Below are 22,729 nucleotides of genomic sequence, written 5' to 3' on the forward strand. Positions count from 1 at the left end.
CAGTTTTTGCCCACCTCTTGAGAGTGTGTACAATGTCCTGGATTCCATGCCTTAAACCACGTCCACTGTGACCCTCAACAGGATTAAAAACCTTACTGAAGTCCAATGGATGAATATATTATATTATTCTATGCCTACAATTGTAAACCTGTGTCCATGAATATATAAAAATGGTACAGGAGGTAATAGTTTTTGAAGATAAAAAGTCAGAGAAAGTCATGCAAAACCATGCTTTAGAAGTTTCTCTCGAAGCACTTGAATGGAGTGTTTTGTTTTGGTTTTTCTTTTTTCATGCATTGTGGCATCTACTTAATTAATGTCATGAAAAGAAGTTCCTTTTTCTTTTATTTCAGCCACCTAAGTATTCAAATCTTAGCCTGGCACTCGAAAAGGATTTCAAAGCAATATAAATTAGCAGTACTCCCAAGCGAGACACTCAAAACAACTGTGAAGCACTATTTAAAGCAAGTGCATGTAGATATGAATATTTGTGATTTATTTACCTGCCTTGCACGGATCTCTGTAGTTGACCTCATCGGTTTCAGGATGATGTTTAACTTCCGAATCTAAGCCGGCAACCAGCAATAAACAAGCATGCAGGAGCAAAAATGTCCACTGGGACTTCATGATGAGTTTTGACCGCATGTAAAAAAGCAATGGATTAGAACACAAGCTTAGCTCTCTTCTGGGTCTTTATTCTGGACCAGTGAGTCTCTAAAACACACCCGGGCAGTGAGCCATACTCAGAGATTGCAAGCTTTTCAGGCTCACACACACACACAGACACAGACACACACACACAGACACACACACACACACACACACACACACACACACACACACACACACACACAGTGCCTCACTTCATTAACCAACAAACATTTTGCATACCACTGGCTTGTTCAAGTCCAAAACATTTATTTAACTCATAATAATTGATTTAACACTTTCATTAAACTATTTATTTTCTTCTTATTGCACTTAAATGTCCTGGGAAATAATTATTCTGACTATTTTTGTATGTTATTGTTCAGTGCACAATCTTAATCTTAACACTTTTCAACTGCACATTATTATTTTATTACATGCTAGAAAAAGTTAATAATTTTGTGTAAAGTATGTGCAATATCTCCCACTATGCCAATTTATGACTGCATCCATTCTTTACAGTTTACTTGTATTTTACTGCTTAGAGCACATTTAGTGTTCATGCACTGTCTTTTTGTGTCTGGATCAGAGTCCAACTGTAACAGAAGATGATTAAAGCACGCTACGTACTGTACATGACAATCCACTTGGAAAATGAGTTAGACATGGCATCATTTTTCAGACGTTGAGATAAAAGTTGTCAATGTATGAAATGTTTACTCTTAATGGGTAGTAAAACAAAATGTCAGCTCTGTAGGAATATGTTTATTTCACTTGTTCATTCTGTACAATCACAAACACCACAAATATCACATTTTCATTAATGAGACACAGTCATGGGAAAAGAAGAATCTGAGACTAAATAACAATAGTGTGGTCCTCACTAACTTCTATAAAATCTTCAAATACAGTTTTATTGACATTCTCTCTCTCTCTAATTTGTTTGTTTATAGAAGCTTTTATTTTGTCGTGTATACATTATAGCACCGTGAAATTCTTTCTACCCATACAGTATCATAACTTTGGCAATTTGGGTAAGAGCACAGGGTCAGCCGTGATACAGCATCCCTGGAACAGTGAGAGTTAAGGGCCTTGCTCAAGGGGCCCATCAGGGTCAGCCGTGATACAGCATCCCTGGAGCAGTGTTAGTTAAGGGCCTTGAGCAAGGGGCTGATCAAAAAGAAAAGTTTCTTCACAATTGTTATAAATTAAGTGAAAATAGGAACTTCAACAACTAACACATACAGTACACTAGGGACGATTAACAGTTAGCAATTAGCCTACACTGCATATCTCTGGACTCGGTGAGGAAACCAAAGTGCCGGGAGGAGGCCCCTGAAGCACAGGGGAGATCAGGCAGAGGTGGGAATTAAACCCCCAGCCCTGAGGTTGGGAGGCATAATAAAATACATGATGTTTAAAAAAAATTTTGATTGAGAATAGTTAATATGCAAGGTTCACAAATCCAAATAAAGTTGTCACAGTGTGACACGGGGAGACAAAGGCGAGAGGGATCCAAATGCAGTTAGTAATCCGTTTAATGAGCAAACACAGGTAGACAAACACAAGGCAGAACACTCAACACTCAACAGAGAACCCAACACAAACAACAAACACCGACCAACAACAGGGAAGTGAACAGACAGAGTAAAAATAGTAGACAGGAGCCAATCACAAAGCAGAGACGATTAGAGACAAAGACAAGACACCTGGGGAAGAGATGGAATGTAATTAGAGTCCATGTTGAACAATGAGTGGGCGGAGCAAACAATTAACATCAGGGAGAGACAGCAGACAGAAACAAGGGGAAAACACGGCTGATACAACACAGCAGTTACAGTTTATATATACACATGCAAATACTATAAACATGCTGTATATGCTGGAATAAATCCAAATTTAGGTAACAAGTGGTACAGCAGTTAGACTATTATACAGATAAGATAAGATAAGATACAAGCAATACAACAGGTGAAATATTTACATACAGAACATGAGTGTGCAGTAAAATTAAGGGCCAAAGCATAACATTTTAAAGTGTAAAAAACATATTTTACCCAGTGCTGGAATGTAATGGCTTGTACTTGCTTCACTACATCCTTGAAGTGGAAAGAGTCAACTGCCCTCTTTCACATACACACAAGCTTAAAGATGCCCATGGTTGAATAGCGTCTCTCTGATGGACAGGGAAGTGATTAACACCATCTTGGACTGGAGCCATGACGTACAATCCAAACATTACACATAACCGATTATCCGTAAGCACAGAATGAGGTACTATAAAGTTAATAATGTTTCCCGCTCCAATTTATCAGATCGATCTGTTCTATGCTCTCACCAGTGCATATGCTTCTAAAAGTAATTCTCTATGTGATTTAAACAGTGCAAATCTATAGAATTTTTACTTAATCATTTCCTTTTTCATTCATGGAATGTTTACAAATGAAATAAATAGATGAAATATATTTAACCTTACAATGTATACTGTTGTATATAATAAGTAGTAAAATATAGTATACTCATTACAGAAGTGTCAGAATGCCATTTCAAAGCTTACATGATAAAAATAAAAATGTGATGCATCGTCAGTAATCAGCTACTTACCTAATATAAGCAAGCAACTTAACATGTTTTTTGTTTTGTTTTGTACTTAAAATTTCATCTGCTTCCAGATGAACAAAAATCTACCCTCAATCAACCAGATAAACACAATGTCTCAGATCTTTTTGCATAAAGTTGCACCGCTATTAGAATTTCTAACAGAAAGTTGCTTATAAAAAAATTAAATAAATAAATATCTGCAATTTTGTGCTTTTTTTTATGAAACCTCATTAGATTGCAGTGCCTTCTGGGTCATTTGTACTCCTGATTTTTATGCTAATGTCAGCTTGACAACTCATCTAACACATTCCAGTAATGGTACTTAACATGGCCATGAGAATTGAACTCAGTGGAAATGAAAAGCTCTTCAACCATCCTTATTCACTCTACCCATGCACTGTTTACATGTTTAACCCCAGGCAGCTTCTTTACGTCTTCGAGCAAGACAGATGAAACTGGATTTAGCCGTACTGTCGGTACACATCTCACTTTATTCTGTCCTCCAGACGGCCCTCCAGCATTGTTTGAGACTTTATTCGCGAATCGTCTGCAATGCAAAGCAAGAGGCTGCGAATCATACCGTCGACAGGAGACAGCAGCCTGAAATCCTCGCTGGAAATTCTCGTTGAAGAATCCATAGACAATCGGGTTGATGGCGCTGTTGAAGAACGCCAGCCAATGTGCGACAGGAAACAAGTAGCTGCTCAGGAAGTCGATCTGCTTGACATCCAGCTCCTGATAGTCTGTCAACAGCATGAGTGTCCACAGAGGAAGCCATAACACCATGAACAACACGGCCACCATGATCAGCATCTTTATCACTTTTAGGCGCCTGCTGTTCTGGCGCAGTTTTCCTGAGAGCTTAAAGGCGATGCAGCCATACATGATGCTGATTAGCACCAGGGGGAGGAGGTAGACATGAACAAATATGGCCGTGGTATAGATGCGCCTCATGCCAGAACGAGGCCAGTCCTCAAAGCACACGAACAGTGGATAAGTCTTGTTTTCATGCACCATGTATGTGTCGTCCAGCTGGATGACGGTCAGCATTGCAGATGAAGGGAAAATGATGGCAAAAGCCAGAAGCCAGATAAAGAAGATGGCGAAGAGAGCAGTGACGGGTCTCAAACGGTGGCGAAATGGGTAAACAATGCCTGTATATCTGCACAAAGAAAGGAACAAAACCTTGAATGAGATAGGCCTTTTTTATTACACCAATAAAACTGAACAACACCACAACAAGCTTTTTAATTCCACCAAGTCCATAGTGTACGATTTTAACCCTGATCCTCATTTGTGATCATTTATTCCAAACACTGTTCAACTCTCCTTTACCTCACACAAACCCATTGTTTGCGAAAGCTTGTGCTTAATCTGGCTTTCATTCAGGTTGCTGTCATGCTGAATTATGTACATTTGCATATGAATAGGTGATTAGAAAACATACAAGTGTTCCCAGTACAGCTTTTGCTTCATAGAAAAAGCATATACGCACAAATAATAACATTAGTAGACACTCACTAACCAGTGAGCAGGGATCTGATGCTACAGTGAGGACAAGCTTACCAAAATGTTGCCTGGTCCAGTTTCAGTGAGTCTGTGTCCACTGTAGTCTCAGATTCCTGTTCTTGGCTGACGAGACTGGAACCTGGTGTAACCTTCTGTTGTAGACCGTTCTCCTCAAGATTTAATGGTGTTGAATATTAGGAGATTCCTTATATTTTTATTTGGATATTTGACTGATTAACCAACCTGTCTGCCACCAGGGCATATAAGTATTAGCTTGTTTGAATTGTCAGTAGAATGAATTGGGTTTCATTCATACCACAACTCAGAAACATATGCTATGTTGCTAGAGAGCAAGTTCCATGTTTAAGATGTTAAACTGCTGAAATGAAAGTTATAAGTTCAAATCCCCCCAAGCTGTCACTGCTGGGCCCTTACACGAGGCACTTAACCCTCAACAGCTTAGTTATATAAATTCAATAGACGCAAGTTGCTCTGAATAAGGGCATGTTGTAAATTCTGAAAGCACACTTAATAATTAAAAAGCTCTATGGCTGAATAATTACCCAAAACTAATATCATGCACGCTTACATAATGAGGTTAAGCTCCAAATCCAGTGATGTTTGCAAACGAAATCTACATTATGGGGATTTGTGAAATTTATTTTACAGTTAAAGATTAAGTAAAACGGTATATAGGATGCGTTTGGGTGTTAGTAGCCTGCATAGGAGTGTGAGCTGAGCTTCCCAGCAGGCTTTGTCACACACATTGAATGTTTATTTAATTATATAAACAAATGATGTACAAATGATCGATTTAAGTTTGACTGTATATGATTATATACACTTAAAAATAAATGTTTAAGTAAAATTTGTTAACAGAGCAAATGTCACATTTCTCCATTTATGAGCTCAGCACTGGGATTTCACAAAGTCAACATAATGTCTAATATACAAATGAGTCCTATACACTATTAAAGCACTACATAGTTTTTGTTTCTGCAAATGTGGTCTGTTATTAAATCACCTTGCTAACTTCTACCCTGGACGTTTTTAACCACATACTAAGTGCTAGAAGTGAAGAGCTTGTATGGTCTATTACCGAGCGAGTCTTTACCTGTCCACTGCAATAGTGACGAGCGTGAAGACGGACGCAGAGACAGACATTCCCTGGATGAGATTACTGAGAGTGCAGGTCATCTGACTGAAAGGCCAACCTACACACACACAGAGACTCACACATACAGTATATGTACACACACATAGGGACACACACAAATACAAATAAACACACTATGTAAGAGCCACAAGTGTTTATAAATTTTGTATCCTTGTGAAATGTTAGAAATTCATATATCCCTGAAAACTAATAATAATATAATGAGAGTATTTATAGTATTTAATAGAAATCTACAAATAATGAAAACGTGAAGTATATCCTGCAGGAGGTCAAGAAATGTTTGATATATGATATTTTTGAACCCTTAAAAGGGTAAAAAAAAGCAGAGCAGTGAACTAAAGCAATGTCTAAATGCACACAGAAATGGTTCAATGACCACATCGGTATTCTGACATGGCCACCCCAATCTCCTGACCTAAACCCCACTGAAAACTTGTGCAGAGCAAGAGACAGACAGACAAACAGACAGAAAGACGGACCAACATCCTGGTGATCACCTGAGATAAGGCTGTCGATCAGAGTGGTCGGCACACAAACCACACCTACAAACAGGTCACTGATGGCGAGGTTGAGGATGAAGAGGTTGGTAACAGAGCGCATGTTCCTGTTGGTCAGGACCACCACACACACCAGCGAGTTGCCCGCAACACACACCACACAAACAAGTGTGTACAACAGCACGTAACTGAGTGCCATTCCGGCTGAATGCATGTAGTATGGCAACAGAGTCACGTTGGAGACATCCATCGTCCTGTTCACATTGGAGTGGTTCATCACTGATGAGAGAGACAGACACAGTAAGTTGTGTTTCCTGGACTTAGAGAGACTATGTTCATATATAAATAGCGAATTATCTACTAATTTGTTTTGCCATGTGAGAGATGGAAAAGAAATGCACATAATGCAACTTTCTTGATGGAAACGCGGTTCTGCTTGTCTGTAGCGCCACACAGTGGTAATAAGCTGTAAAGCAAACAGTCAATATTAGTCAATGCTATTTAAATGCTGGTTTTTGTGGCTTAATGTAAAAATATATTTGTAGTTAGAATGATTAATGACTCTTAAAAAGGGGGAAATTAAAGTACAAACACTTTTAAAAACCATGGATTTTCTTAGCAAGTCATTAAGCAGGGTCTTCATTCTCATCTGACTAGGGTTATTATGGATGGAGACTTTTATTAGAGCCAAGCCAAAATATTGGTACACTTGACAGCTAATTGGAGATTAAGATGGTCTGATTAAAAAATTTGGATAAGACCGAATACCCCGTCATAAATGACTATTATAAATACTTCACTGATTTGTACAACAGAGAGAATTCCTCTGATGCTCATGTATCACTTTTGTTCCTGCTAATAAAACAGTGGCTGAAAATATATATCATTTATACCCTCATGGCCACTTTAATATATATGCCTACACATTAACACAGTTATTTAATTAGCCAATTATGTATAAGCTACAAATGTATTAAATCCTGAAAGCTACAGGTCAGACATGTCATTAAACATTAGAAATGTGATCTCAGTGATTTTGTCAGGCACGGTGGTTTGGATTTTCAGAGACAGCTGATCTGGGATTTTCTCAAGGGATTGCACAGAAAAATTGGTTCAACCTGACAGGAAGGCTGTGGTAGCTCAAAATAAGCACTCTTTACACCTAGGCAGAAAAGCATCTCACAACACATCAAACCCTGAGGCACCCTGGTGCTATACAGAACACAGAGTGACATAAAATAATACAAGATAACAAAAAAAATTACTTTAACATAGCTCTAAAGAACATTTTTGTCTTCTGAATCTGGAATCTGATGCTTTTTCCAATCTTTAACTGTCCGTTTTCAGACATTGTATAATCGCATGTGCTCATAATAACATGGCTTGTGTCTATATTTGTAACTTAAAAATGATCCATAATTATACTGAGACCACATACTTTTTATGCAGCAACCTCCACTCATCTCCCATCGATGGGACAGAATTACAATCAACAATCATCGTATTCTATAAAATAACAGGCTCGAGAGTATCATCCTTTTGTCTTTGTATCCCTCTTCATACACCATTGCAGCAGGTGTGTATGAAAAGACTGGCTGGTTCTGTCGAATGCCTCTGTATGTAAGAGGACACTTCAACAACAGTGGACATACTATTAATGTTCCACGTTAGTGCCATCACTATCAGCACTGATACATGTTGCTATGGCAGCAAGGAGAGGAGGGGCACAAGCTAAAGGATGACGAGATACACAACCTGGATTTTATAACCCTGTGTAACAAAAGTCATGATTGAAAATCAACTGGTTTTGATTTTGGCGCTCCCAATTCCAGCATTGGTTGTACTTTGGCAGGCTCATGAAGGATGTTTCAATGAAATAATGAAAAATTCTACTGACAACATGACTGAAACTCTTATAAGGAAACATTAAATGCGTCCAAATAGAGGCACGTGGTTTTTAAATTTAAACTTAGTAATAAGGAGATAGAACCTTTTTAAGTGTCTATGTTAAGCCTTATACAGTATGAGAAGGTTTCCATTTCAAAAAGGGTTGTATAGAAAAAAACATTCTGAAAACCTTAAAATGAGCTAACTAACTACTAACTAACTAGATATGCATGCAGAACTAAGCAAGTAAGTAATTAGATATGTTTATAAACATTCTATGATGTATATTTTACATGCATTAATGGTTATAATAATAATTATTGTTGTTGTTAGTAGAAGTAGTATTGGGCAACAACAACAACAACACACACACACACACACACACACACACACACACACACACACACACACACACACACACACAAACACACACACAAATACAAATACAAATACGTAAAACACACACTATATATAGCACAACACAGCACAGGTTAACATGCCATCTCACGTGCAGTGGAGTAAACACGTCGGTCTCGCGCAGTCGGTTTCTGTGATCAGCTCATGATTCATTCTCAACCTGCGCTCGAGCTCCACGAACCCTGGAAAACGTGGTGTGACGTGAGCCAAAAGTGGCGCGTGACGGTTTTGCCAGCGGTATAAAACGTCTTCAGCAACAGTTTATACTTTTTGTACTGGTCCTCTAACCGCGCCCCCAGAATTGCACGTCATTAATGACCACACTACTTACACACGCAAATACCTGCTAATATAATGGCACGTTTTTGATTGATCTTTTATTTTATTTAAGCTTTTTGTACAACAGCTCAGGTCAATGCTTGACTATATGAATGCACTTATAATAATGCGTTAGCTCATTAATTTAGCTGTATTCCAGACCACATCACACCTTCCTGTCATTCATACAATAACAGGGTTTCAATTCATATTATTCTTTGCAATGAAGCACAATACTAGGTTTATTATAGGACTGTGACGTAATCACTTGTATTGTTAGAAGCACAATATCTCACGTGACCTAAAACAAATTCTCAAAGTCAATAGAGAAAAAAATATATATGTTTTTATTAAATAAATGTGGAACTGGCATATTACTGTACAGTCCCTTCTGCGGCAACAACCCCTCCTCTGCTTCCTTAGCAAGCTGTTCCAGCCCCACCTCTCTCTGCACTGCTATCAGCTCACAGCCTACACACAACACACCTAACTTCCAATTCCCTCCAGCCCCCACTCCAACCAATACACACTGCCCCTTACAGAAGCCCAGATGAGAACGGAGCTCAGGAAGTGAGGAAGGCTGCAGGCCCAGACAGCATCAGCTCCAGGCTCCTTAAGACCTGTGCAGACCAGCTGTGTGGCATATTGCTGTACATGTTTGACCTGAGCCTGAAGCTGGGTAAGGTGCCACAGCTATGGAAAACATCCTGGGTGGTACCTGTACCAAAGACGTCGGGTCCAAAAGACCTTGGGGACTACCGACCAGTAGCACTGACTTCGCATCTGATGAAGACATTGGAGAGGCTGGTGCTAACTCATCTGCGACCTCTGGTGAGGCCATCAATGGATCCACTTCAGTTTGCCTACCAAGTTGGCATTGGAATGGAAGACGCTGTCATCTTCCTCCTAAATCGGGCTATTTCGCACCTGAAAAAGGCTGGGAGCACAGTGAGAGTCATGTTTTTTGACTTCTCCAGTGCTTTTAAGATGGTGTACATGGGAGTGGACCATCATCTGTGTGCTTGGATATTGGACTACCTCACAGACTGACCACAGTATGTTAGGACTCGTGACCGTGAGTCTGACATGGTTTTTATGATTTTTATATATTTGCATTTTCTTACTTTTGCTGCTGTAACAGTGAGGCCTGTTCCTCTTTACCATCTACACTGCAGACTTCATGTTCAGCTCAGCAATCTGTCACCTACAGAAGTTCTTTGATGACTCTGTTATCGTCGGTCTGATCACAGATGATGATGGCAGGGAGTACAGAGGACTGATCCAGAACTTTGTGGACTGGTGCCAACGAGGCTGCCTCCAGTTAAATGCGGGGAAAACCGAAGAACTGGTGGTGGATTTCCGTAGGCAAACCAGTGAACCACCAGTGAACATTCAGGGAAAGGACTTTGTGAGAGTAGACACTTACAAATACCTGGGTGTTCATCTGAACAGCAAACTGGACTGGACAGACAACACTGAAGCAATCTACAAGAATGGGCAGAGCAGACTCTTTCTGCTGAGGAGACTAAGGTCTTTTGGAGTGCAGGGAGAGCTACTGAAAACCGTTTTTGACTCTGTGGTGGTCTCAGCCATATTCTATGGTGTGGTATGCTGGTGCAGCAGCATCTCTACTGCAGAAAGAAAGAGACTGGACAAGCTGATCAGGAAGGCCAGCTCAGTCCTGGGGATTCCTCTGGAAACTGTACAGGAGGTGGGAGAAAATAGGATGGTAGCAAAACTGTTATCATTGCTGGAGAACGACTCTCACCCCCTGAGCAGCTCCTTCAGTGACAGACTGTTACATCTAAGTGTCTGAAGGAGCGATACAGACAGTCTTTTCTCCCTGCTGCTATTAGACTTTACAATCAAATCTGCTCCCAAGTGAACCAGTCACCATATTACACACTGCTATGACTGTAATAACGAACAATAACAAAGTAACTAAGTATTTTAAACATGTGCAATAACAGAAATTCTTGTAAAATGTGCAATATTACCTATGTGCAATATGTCTGTTAGTGTAACTACTTACTCATGGTTTCTTTTTATACATTTTTGTTTTGTATATACTATATATTATATTATGTCTCTATTATTTTTATATATTTTCATTTTCTTACCTTACTTATCTTATCTTATCTTATCTTATCTTATCTTATCTTATCTTATCTTATCTTATCTTAAGTAATTATAAAGCTGTAGTTCGTATATTCGACCACTAGATGTCACTAGAACACAGTTCATTCGTTTTATGTTGTAATATAATTGCAGTACATGCATCATGTATGTGTACAAACTATAAGGTGAAGGATATTGGTATTATTACTATGAAGGTGAGACATTTTAATGTTTAACTTAAAAAAAAGCGTTATAAGGTATGAAAAGGTACATATTGAGCATAGGTGTGTGTGATATAAAGGCAGCAGAAAAAATAATATTTTTAAGTAAAATTTTTGTATATAATTCATTTTTTATTTAAAAAAATTAAATAAATAAATAGATAGATAGATAGATAGATAGATAGATAGATAGATAGATAGATAGATAAATAATAATAATAATAATAATAATAATAATAATAATAATAATAATAATAATGAATTCAGTAAAAAAAAATGAATATTTAGTTGTTTGTTGCTCAGCCAGACTTCTTACCAAAAAGGAAAGGGATGCTCAATTGTATAATGCTCAGTTGTATAAGCTGAAAAAAATAATGTAAGTCACTCTATATAAGGGTGTCTGGCAAATGTAAAATTTATCCTGGAACTGCTTGACATTGAATTCATTTTGTTTTCTAATTGTTATATATGAGAGAGTTGTACTTCAAAAAGCTTATGCAGTAACCGATTATGCTGAAAATACTTCATGTAAATCGTTTAAACATCTTATTCCAGTCATGTTTTAGATAAATTAAGAAACTGGTAGGATTTTTTATAATTTTCAACACAGCTAATGATACATGCTGCCAGTTCTGGGTTCCACAAATAATGCACATTTTCCTTCATTTTCACAAGTAGTAACCAATGGCCAAAGTGTTTGCAAAGACATAAATAGAAAAATCAATGTGAATTAATTCCATAGTTGACTTTACTGAATGTGATGCACCTTCCTCGTGCTTCCTAAGGATTTTATCCTATACCTTGATTTCTAATAAACATCATACAGTTCATAAAGCGGGATATGTGGAGCACATCCAAAGAGTCTGTGATGGAGAAAATCAGTCATTATTAAATATACTATAACTGTCAACTTGAATCTAATTACTGTTTTAATAAAGAATTGGGCTTTACTAATTACTTAATACTTGAATAACTGTTTTAATGGAATCAGTGATTTTTAGATTTACATTTATGGCATTTAGCAGATGCCTGTATCCAGAGTGACTTACATTTTATTTCAATTTATACAACTAAGCAATTGAAGGTTAAGAGCCTTGCTCAGGAGCAGCATGGTGGGCCTGGGATTTGAAATCATGACCTTCTGATGTTTTTCTTATTATTATTTTAATACAAAGCTTCATAATCATGATTATCTAATCTGTACAGAACAAAGCAACACACAGAGCCTCAGTATCACACTGTTTGAAGCTGATTTATTTTTTTTTCACCTGCCTTTCAACCCTTTAACACCACAGTTGACTTCCCCTGGATGGAAATCTACATCACAAACTGTTTAATGATCTGCTATTTAGTCGGCATCCTGATAAGATAATCAGTCACAAGGCACACGGGATGCACATTTTTAATGTGGGGAAGTTGACAAGGTTGTTAAAACATTAAAAAAAACAGGGCAGGACATGAGCACCTTAAATATTCCAGACACAGAGAATATAACAATATAACAGAAAAATACCAAATGAAAGGCATTGAGTTTTAATCTGCACCAAATGAAAAGGCATGAAGGTCCAACTCAAACTGTCAGGAAATAAAAACAAACCATCAATTTAACACAGCAGTTAAAATGATATGAGCATGATGTTAGGTTAAATGTAGAGACTCATGAAACTCTATAAACCTTGTATACAATCCACGTCTGAGGTCCCTCACTATTCCGCCACACTTATCAGCATTCGCCATAACACAATGCAGGTCTCACACACCGCCAAGCTGCTAATCAAAGTCTGCTCATTAGTCTACGCCAACAGGCACAATCATCAGACTGAGCTGATGCACTTTATTAAATATTCAACACAATATCTGTGATCTAGAAACGTGATGACACTCATCTGGGATCATACAGTGTTATAGCTCATATTTAACCTACAGGCATAAAAACACATAAGTGTCACTGCACTGCATTGGAAATGAAACTCTACATACTAAATGAATTTTTAAAAAAAAGTATAAATGAAGTACACGTTTCTCCAGGAACAGTAACAGGTCTTTCTTTAAAGCCCCAATGAGGCGACAAAGACTGGCAACAGCCACATACCGGGTTTCACCATCATCTCCAAATACTTCTCAATTTAGTGCTAAGACACACCACAGTAAACAAACAAAATTTGTTTTTTCAAATAATCAATAATTCGAGTTAAATTTTTATATCAGAAACATTTTAACAAATTATACAGATTGATAGAAATATAGATTATATTTTTAGGTATAGTTGTAGTAGTACATACAGTGTAATATATATATATATAAAAAGATTTCAGCCAGAGCAGTAGGACTCCACTAGTTCACTGACTGCTCATCTAATCTGGCAATGAAACAAACAAATATATAAAGCTTTAACCGACTCGGGGGGAAGGGGGGGACGACGACGACAAATAAACAAATACATATTTCTCCAAACAGGAAAATAAAATGCTACATTTCATTTTTACAAGACTCCTGATTAGGGCTTTAAAGTAGCAACGAATACTCAGGAGTTATCAATTGATTTACATACTTCAGTTAATATACAAACACTGATCTTTATTTAGTGTAAAAGACTGCTGCTTAGTTTCCATTACAAAAAAATAAAGTCTTTTTATGATCGCACTAACATATACAAACTCACAAACGGGACTGAAAAGTCTAGCACACGGGTGAAAGCTGGTTTATTTCATCTTCCGGTGCCTAAGGATTCCATACAACAGGATTCAGTCAACTTCATGTTCCATTTGTATAGGAAACCAAACGTGACCTGCCTGCACTAAACAGCATGACTGATTCTCAGCAGTATAGATGAAATATGGCACAGTTACGTGACCAAATGAGGATCACGTCTTCATAATATTTATAATATGCAGGTAATATTTTACATTTTATTTACAAATGTACATAAAATGAACCGACGTGGTTCTATTTCTCTGGTTTGTAAACTGGGAAGAAGAAAGAAAAAAAAAAGGCCATGGAGCACTGGAGGAGGGCAGGGACACTTCAGAGTCTACCGCCGGGATCCTGGAGTGTGTACGCGTGTGTGTGCCATCAAGTGAGTGAGTGCACTCATGGCTGGCATGGCAGATGATGAAGTACAGTTAGAAATTTCCAGAAGAAGCCTGTCAAAGTCCATTAGCACTCATCTTGGATTTCTGTGCCAGTTCTGCACCTTTAGCCTGAAAAAAAAAAAGGAAAAAGATAATGAGGATGGGCTACATACAGAGAGAGATCGAGAGCGCACGAGCATGAAAGAGAGAGAGAGCGCGTGAGCATGAGAGAGTGAGAGAGTGTGAGAGAGAGAGGGCACACAAGTATGAGAGAGAGAGAGCATGAGCGCAAGCATGAGAGAGAGCGCAAGCGAGCATGAGAGAGAGACAGCGCAAGCGAGCATGAGAGAGAGACAGCGCAAGCGAGCATGAGAGAGAGACAGCGCAAGCGAGCATGAGAGAGAGACAGCGCAAGCGAGCATGAGAGAGAGACAGCGATTAGTGGACATTAGTGGTGAGGAGTAGAAATGAAAGGCTTCTGGTTCATGTGACTAAAGCTGCTGTTCCCTTGGAAATGACCAGGCACAAAGCAACAGTTAATGATAAACACATCTTTGATTCTATTTCTGTCCTCCTCCAGCAGGTTACAGCGGAGTTACCAGCGTCGCCCAGATCACAGAGAGTGGATTGTGTGGATTTGGGTAGATATAATACAGAAATCCTGATGCATGGGGTGAAATTATAACACACACACACACACACACACACACACACACACACACACTTACATGAATTAACTGAGCCTCTGGTGATGGCATCTCCAAGTCATGTTTGTCCGCCAATTCCTCCGCCTGGCACACAGAAAATGTGTTAATCTCATATTATATGAACATTGAGAGCAAAATGCACAAAACACATTCAATTACATTCAGTATCTGTGACATCAACAGATCCTTATAACCTTTACAGCCCTTATATTAAATCCTAGCAAAAAAAAAACAAAAAAAAAAAAACTACATCCTGCACCATGAAACCAAACTTTTGCACGAGCAGCACTGGGTTTTTCACAGTACTTTGGGTCAAGGCTCCTGCTGAGGAAGGCTAAGCTAGGCGTGTGAAGAACAAGTGTTTTGCTATTTCTCTTTTACAATTACCATGCGATTAGGGGCCTATCTATAGGAATCCACTCACAAATACTGAAAGGAACATCATACTTACTAACCTTCCTATCCTTGATGACTGGGGCAGAGTCAATCAGCATTTCCCCAGAGGAGGAAAGGGACTTTGCTGTAGATTCACTCTCAACAGGAGATTTCTATTACACACACACACACACACACACACAGGTCACATTACATAACACTCAGCTGAACTTGGAAACATCTGATCAGTCCTCTGTGTGTGTGTGTGTGTGTGTGTGTGCGCGCGCCAGCCAAAGACCAGAACCAGTCTAAATCAGGAAACGTTCCCTATATATATATATATATATATATATATATTACACTACAGATATGAGTCAAAGTGACTGCTTTCTGGAACAGTTTGAATCAGAAAGATTTGATTTACAGGAAATAATTGTGTGTGATGTTCTTTATTTCTAATGCAGCCACATCGCTCTGAATTGGCTTGCTGAACTCATTTTTCTTTTGCATGCCAGCATTTAGGACACTTCTGGTGTTTAGAGGTCCTAAGTAGAAATGACAAGTGTAGGGTTTTCTTTGATTTTCCCTAATCAGAGGTCCGAAAATTCCAAGATTTTGTTGAACGCAGCAGTGTATAGTATTGTCTTCACATGACATCGGTGTAGATGGTCACCACCAGCTTGAACCATGAATGCCTTTAAAATAAATAAAATGCCGTGGGAGATTGTACTCTCACTGTATATAGGTACATTTATAGTTTTTTCCTGTGAGCTTTATGTAGTCACTCCTCCTGCATCTCTCTTTAAGGGGAAAACATACACCAAAAATGTTCTGTTCCCTGTCAGTGATGTGTGTGTGTATGTAAATGCCATCAAAACGTCTTTGGAGTTGCTTTTTAAAATGTAATGTACCTCCAGTTTGGGCACAGGAGGAATAACAGGAGCTTTGGGTTTGAGTTCTGTAAGGTACATGGCTCTGGAAAGCAGCAGCAAAGATGGAGGAACGTTTTCTTTCAAGTGCAGATCCAGCCACTGCAACACACAACACAGGATGGTAATCATTGTGCAGATCTTTTCAGGCAAAGACATTACAGAATTGAAAATACTGAGTGTAGTGCCAATCTAGTTTATTAAAAAAAGTAGAAAAACTGTACTAAATATCTACTCCCACTGCGTTCATTAATGGAACAGACAAGACAGACACACATTCATAGACAGACAGACAGACACACAGACACAGTAGCTTAGTGGACTACAGATCAGATGGTTTAGAGTTTAAATCCAAGGTCCAACAAGCTGAACAAGGCCTTCGATCCTCAATTGCTCAGTTTTATAAAACGAGACACAAGAGCTGTTTATCTGCCTCATTACAGAGCTGCTGTGTTTGAAGTTGTACCTGCTGGAGTTGTTCTCGCAGCTGATCTGTGCTAAGACCGAGAGCTCTCATCCCTCGACTCCTACACGCAGACTGAAGCTCTGCTACGGACATCGCTGAAACCCCTTCCTTAGAAATCATCTACACATACACAGGGGAGGGAAACGGGATACAGTATTAAACACTGCACAGACATTTTATCAGCTCTGTTACAGGTCATGAACTGCAGGCACACAAACACCAATCACTCGTTACCTCATCATCAGTTTTGATGGTACGCAGCTGCATCATGAGCTGAAAGCGCAGAAGATTGTTGGTGCCGATGGGCTGCAGCTCCAGCAATTTACACAGAGCCACTAGCTGCGGGCGCTCCAAGTGCTCCAGGGTCAGTTCGTCTTCGAAAAGCTTGGAGAATTTCACGATGTCTTTTGTAGTGGGCTGCTCGCCAGTATGTCTCACCTGGACAGAGCAAACAGAGGGGCAGAGAAACTCTTTAAGAACAGCCATAAGTCATGTTTGGGGTAATATTAAAAACGGGTGTTATTTGCACTGTCTTGATTATCCTCATACATAAACCTAATCATTCTACTTCCTATACTACCAAAAGTATAAAAACGTAAATGGACAGAGAAGAAAACAAAGTTTGTCTCGTTTCACTTTATGACTTCAGTTCTCGTACCTGCTGCACATAAGTAGAGAACTTCTGGGTCTCGTCTCCTCCCACGGCCGCTTTGTTTCTAAGGGCCATCTCGGAGATCGTCTCCTGCAGAAACTTCGCCAGCTCCAGTTTAGCTGCAAGTCCCTTCTTCTGCTTCTCCTCCTTTAGCAACAGTTAAAGATTATAAATGACACACTCTCATCCTCATGCTCCAGCTTGAAACAAGACACAGACTATTTTTTTATTAATGCTTTATTTAGTAGGAAGCTCCTCAGGCTCACATCATTTCAAGCTGGATTCAGACTGACAGCCCAAATCGGATTATTTAATACTTGCCTTCTTGGTCTCTGTCTCGAAAGTAGAGGGAAGCATTTCAGGGAAGAGCTTCAGGAAGACAGGAAGCAGGAACTCCATGAAGGGGACAATGATGAACACCATGAAAGGGACAAGACGGAACAAGTCTGCACAGGTCCTCATCAGCTGCAAAGGAAAGGGGGGGAAACAGCTTGGCATTAGACGTTAAACAAAGCATGATGGGATAATTCATATTCTAGTCTTTGTTATCTATGGTGCTTCCACACAGGTAAGTAAAAGCTCTTCACGAGAGGTCACTGCAAGTTTGAATTATTGCTAGACAACAGCTATACAGCTTTAATTACTAACAGAGTCTTTGCATGTGTAAATTGCCCAGAACGTACCCGCCTCCGTTCCCTGCGGGTGAGCTGTTGTCCATGCAGCAACCTCCACACCATGCGTCCGGCAATCTTCGTATCGATTCCCAGCAGCCGGAAGCCGTGGTAGTAATGCTTCAGCTCGTCCAGCACTCTCTGGCCCAGAGATTTACGTGCCACAGCTTTAGTGTGCTCGGGAATGACATCAGCATTCACCTGTTCGCCTTCAGCGGGGGATTTCTTCACTTCCTGGAGCCAGACGCAGGAGGAGTGAAGGGTCCGAGCGGGGATGAAAAAAGTCTGTGGGTTGGTTTTGCGGGGTATGTGAAGGCAGAGGGGTCTGGGAGGACTGAACGATGAGAGATCCGACGTGGCGATGTGATAACGTATAGAGGAAAAGGAAAGAGGGGAACAGCCATGGCTTTTGGAGAGCAAGTATGATCCCCTGACAAGAAAAAAAATGAGTTGACAAAAACAATCAATTATAGCCGTTTACTAAGGCTAATAGGTGTTCCAGTTTTTAATATTATAAGAAATCCAATTTAATTTTTTAAAAATATTTCAAGATATATAAAAATAAATCATCCACGAGGTGGAGCAACGACGGGAACTGTATGATCTTTCCTGTTATTTAAAACCCCAGCACACTGGGATCAGTAATAGTTATAGGGGATTCCCACATGCAACATTAAACAAAACTGAAAGCAAAACTGAAAGCATCCAAAAGTAAAAACACTACAACAGTAAAAACAGCAAAAATCACTGTGTTAAAGGAAAACAATAACCAACATTTTTCATCTTACTGTATATTTTTGTATGTTACTCACTGAGTAACTGTGCCTAGCGCACACAAATCATTAATCAGAATTTTTTTCCTGAAAAAATGCATAAATGTTCTTGATCCATTGTGCAACCTACAGCCAACATTATACATGTCTCTCAACTGGTGTGTTTCATAGCTCTAATTTTACTCAACTTTGGGATTTGAGATGAAAAGCTAAGAAATTTAAAAGCAGAACCCCATTCATACCAAAGAACTTTTTTCAGATATGTTCAGTCTTAAAGAGATGCATCTGTGTCTGTAGTATTTTTAGATACACATAGCTTCCTTTATTATTATTATTCTCTTATTAGTAATAGCTACAAGACCATTTTCGTCTGTATCCGAGTTATTTATTAGATCACTTCTTTACTGGTAAAAGATACAAATTGCTTTAAATGACAGCTGGAGAAGACTCATTAGTATCTCGCAAGAGTTTGCCGTCTCCACCATTTGGAAGATGCTCTTATGCAGAGGAATTTCGATAACTGCTCACATCCTCATTTGGATTCACGTTAGGTCATGAACTTTATGTAGTTTCAACAAGTCTATTGTTCAGGTGGCTCAGAAATGACATGCAGCCTTGCAGCACCACGAAACACTGATTTTAAACATCTAGTTTATAATTCATGAATCATTCGCAATAAGCGCACTGCAACTACCCTAACTAATACAGCCTAAACACACACAAACCTGTTTTAAATTGCTTTGACCTGAGAAGTAATTAAAAATGGTTGCAAAACAAGTTCTCTCTCTTTCTTTCTTTCTTTCTTTTATTTTTAAAAAAAAATGTGCTCTTAAAAAAGCACACATTAATAACCCAGTGTTGTTTTCTACTTTAGGTTCAGTGTAGCTTTGAGACAATAAAGTTAAAATGACCTAAGGTTAAGGGATTAAACACAGGTTTACAATCCCAATGCAAAACAGATTTAAAAGCAAGGGCATTTGGCTTGTTTAAGACTAAATTAATAGATTAGAACACAGCCATAACACAAAGTCAGAGCAAAAATAAATCTCTGAAAAGCTCTGAAAATCGTCTCACCTTGATTTTGTGACAGCGAGCAGCACCTGGGAGCTGAACACGGCCATGATCGTCACACACCACACGCTGCTGAAAACACCAAAACAAATCCAGGGTAATGAATCAGCTCAGTGAAGCAGCACTCAGTTTCATGTCAACAATAACACACGGCTGTGGTGAAGTGTCGCAAAGTCATACGACACCAAATAACTCTATGGGCACGTGCGTGCGTCAGATTGCTGCTTGCTTTTATAACACACTCACATAGCTTGCTAATAATACCTAAGAAATTGATATCAGGAATTCAAAACAATAAACAACTGAAGAAAAACTCAAGAGTCAAAGTTGAGTCATTTTGGGAATCGGTTCCCAGTTCCCTACATATAATGCGCAAAACAATCGCTCAACGCTCTACATAAAGCACTAATAACTTATCCGAGACAACCGACAGACAACAATTACAACTGAAAATTTGTATCGCACATTTCTTACAATGCTTTCAATAACATCATGAATCGGTTCAACAAATCAATACTGACGCGGATGAGGAGCCGAGTCCTAATTGGATATAAGAGACACTAGATAATGCACACGAAGGCACTAGTGTTCCCCGAAAACTAGAGCACTTGTATAGGGAACACACACCGATTCTGGATTCAACCCAACGTCCAAACATGCGGCAACGTTAGTGATTGTTTGTATACAACCAGAGAAAACTGCATAAAAAAAAGAATAAATACCTGTTTGAAAATTGGAGTGTCCTAAAAAGTCAGTTAGATGGAAATCATTTGACTCAGCTGAGAGGAAAATGGAGTTTAGCTTTAAGCAATAACGTTACTAGGGTCACGGTCCAGCAGCCAAAACTATTCTTCTGATAAGGAAATGAGCCATTCACGATCATTAATTACTCCACTAAAGATACTCCAGTGTAATATTTAGTTGATTAAAGCGGAGGTGAAAATAAATCCGATGTTAATTTGAACGACTGAAGCTAGGCCGCTTTCTCTCATCATATCTACTGAACCGATGGCAACAGCTGGGATGCCCGGATGAGTGAAGTACTGAGTGCTGATTGGCCAATAGGCTGTCAGGAGGTTCTGACGTCAGGAGAAAAAGAGGGGTTTGGATTGACAGGATAACAACCAATAGAATTCATGATCACTTGTGCTACATATGACAATTGACCAATAACGTTTCACGGATCTTAACACGCGATACCCGGAACGCTCACAAGAACTAAGGAAACATTCTAGACCCGAGTGCCTGATCTCAGATCAGCGTCGGCGCCAGTTTTGAGAAGAAAACGGTCCAAAAACCGTTCAGGGATCTAATGTTAAATAGTAAAGTGTCGCATTTCACAGTTTTTGTTGAAAATGGTGGTTGCGATCAGTATACGCAAGACGGCGGTGTTTTGTTGCCAGAGCAACAAAACACACACACACACACACACACACACACACACACACACACACACACACACACACACACACACGTTGACTCATGTTCAGTACCGTTAAACCTACAAGAAGTGGAAAGTTCAAATAACACCCTGTAATTATGCCCTGTTTTTACAAGTACGAAACAGTCCTCATTCTAACGACATGCTTTCAGCTATAGCACAGGTTTAGAAAGAAAAAAGTAAATGCCATATTAGTTAGCGCGATACGTCAGTGCGTCCGCCATATTAGAAAGGGCAGATTCAGCGTGGGTCTGTAGAAATCTTTCAATTGTAATTCACTTTATGTAGGGTATTGTACATTTGGAGAGAAATTAGACCAAATGGATAATGTTTAATGATAATGTTGTACTATAATGTGTAAAGTTTTTTTGTCATCTCTTTTTTTCTTATTATTATTTTTTATCTCATATTAGTCAAATAAAGCAAATTTAAAGCACTAAAACCAATAAACTATAAAACCAGATTTTTGTTTAAAGAGGACCATTATTATTGTTGTTGTTGTTGTTGTTAAATAATAACTAGCGGTCATGTTACCGATAAGATTTTCTGAGAATTGCAAATAGTTCTTTGAGAATGATTTTGATAGATAAGTCAGTGATTATTATCTAGTGTTGTTTGAGTAAGAAATTAGAATAATTGTGTGCAGTGGTTCGTAATATCAGATTAGAGGACTAAAATCTATTAATGTCCACATCTTCTAAATGAAACTTTTCTGTATTATATCACATGGTGTTGATGGTATAAATAGTATCATCTGGGGCAAACTATTACAAACACACACTTAAAGATGGATATGCATTAGTTTGTGTAAGTCTGTACTGGGTTAATGAATAAAGTTGTAATCCTTTTGTTAAACTAAAAATAAAATTCCACAAAACTTACACTTATATCTGTGCTTTGCTGTATTTTGTAATTTGATTATGCAACGTGTCCTTTGACTATCTTTGGGTTGTCTCACTCAGGGTAATCACTTATGACTTTTGCTGAAAAGTTCTATCCATACAGGATTCAATTCACATGGGGTCTAGAATTAGTTTTCTATTTTCCAGGTTCTCCTATGACAATATTTCTGTTCAAGTCAGCCATGTTGATGTTTTTTCCTCTGAGAAAATTACAGGTTTTTTCAAACTGTTTTTCACCAAACCCAGCGGTCATCTGATCATTTGAGACCCATCAGGTT

General features: G+C 38.8%; 3 protein-coding genes across 8 annotated transcripts in view; all 3 read right to left on the bottom strand.

Moving 5' to 3' along the window:
• Nucleotides 1–774, bottom strand: part of LOC113639248 (bone morphogenetic protein 1-like) — a 28,951-nt gene extending 28,177 nt beyond the window's left edge. For 2 of the 3 annotated variants that reach the window (XM_047805288.1, XM_027140987.2), the window contains exon 1: nucleotides 504–774. In XM_047805288.1, coding sequence (XP_047661244.1) covers nucleotides 504–645 — 142 coding nt within the window. In that variant the 5' untranslated portion in view covers nucleotides 646–774. The remainder of the gene's footprint in view (nucleotides 1–503) is intronic. The other variant, XM_027140986.2, reaches the window with a different exon arrangement.
• A 1,563-nt stretch (nucleotides 775–2,337) lies between these two features.
• Nucleotides 2,338–9,011, bottom strand: npffr1l1 (neuropeptide FF receptor 1 like 1). 2 transcript variants are annotated; one of them, XM_047804466.1, is made up of 5 exons: nucleotides 8,828–9,011; nucleotides 6,834–6,898; nucleotides 6,433–6,711; nucleotides 5,873–5,972; nucleotides 2,338–4,411 (listed from the first exon to the last, which is right to left on the bottom strand). In XM_047804466.1, the coding sequence occupies exons 1-5, from the start codon at nucleotides 8,887–8,889 to the stop codon at nucleotides 3,631–3,633; spliced, it is 1,287 nt and encodes a 428-aa protein (XP_047660422.1). In that variant the 5' UTR covers nucleotides 8,890–9,011; the 3' UTR covers nucleotides 2,338–3,630. The 2 variants fall into 2 exon arrangements, with proteins under 2 accessions (XP_047660422.1, XP_026996807.1); XM_027141006.2 differs by lacking the exon at nucleotides 6,834–6,898 and having other exon boundaries at nucleotides 8,828–8,962.
• Nucleotides 9,012–12,626: 3,615 nt separating this feature from the next.
• Nucleotides 12,627–21,152, bottom strand: letm2 (leucine zipper-EF-hand containing transmembrane protein 2). Of its 3 annotated transcripts, none has more exons than XM_047805014.1 (11): nucleotides 20,831–21,152; nucleotides 20,112–20,177; nucleotides 18,277–18,694; nucleotides 17,915–18,058; nucleotides 17,600–17,740; nucleotides 17,176–17,379; nucleotides 16,942–17,061; nucleotides 16,458–16,577; nucleotides 15,627–15,719; nucleotides 15,193–15,255; nucleotides 12,627–14,593 (listed from the first exon to the last, which is right to left on the bottom strand). In XM_047805014.1, the coding sequence occupies exons 2-11, from the start codon at nucleotides 20,156–20,158 to the stop codon at nucleotides 14,540–14,542; spliced, it is 1,404 nt and encodes a 467-aa protein (XP_047660970.1). In that variant the 5' UTR covers nucleotides 20,159–20,177; nucleotides 20,831–21,152; the 3' UTR covers nucleotides 12,627–14,539. The 3 variants fall into 3 exon arrangements, with proteins under 3 accessions (XP_047660970.1, XP_047660969.1, XP_047660971.1); XM_047805013.1 differs by having other exon boundaries at nucleotides 20,112–20,180; XM_047805015.1 differs by having other exon boundaries at nucleotides 15,623–15,719; nucleotides 20,112–20,180.
• Between the last annotated feature and the right edge of the window lie 1,577 nt (nucleotides 21,153–22,729).

Source organism: Tachysurus fulvidraco, chromosome 20 (genome assembly GCF_022655615.1).
Source record: "Tachysurus fulvidraco isolate hzauxx_2018 chromosome 20, HZAU_PFXX_2.0, whole genome shotgun sequence".
In the NCBI taxonomy this organism is placed as follows: Eukaryota; Metazoa; Chordata; class Actinopteri; order Siluriformes; family Bagridae; genus Tachysurus; species Tachysurus fulvidraco.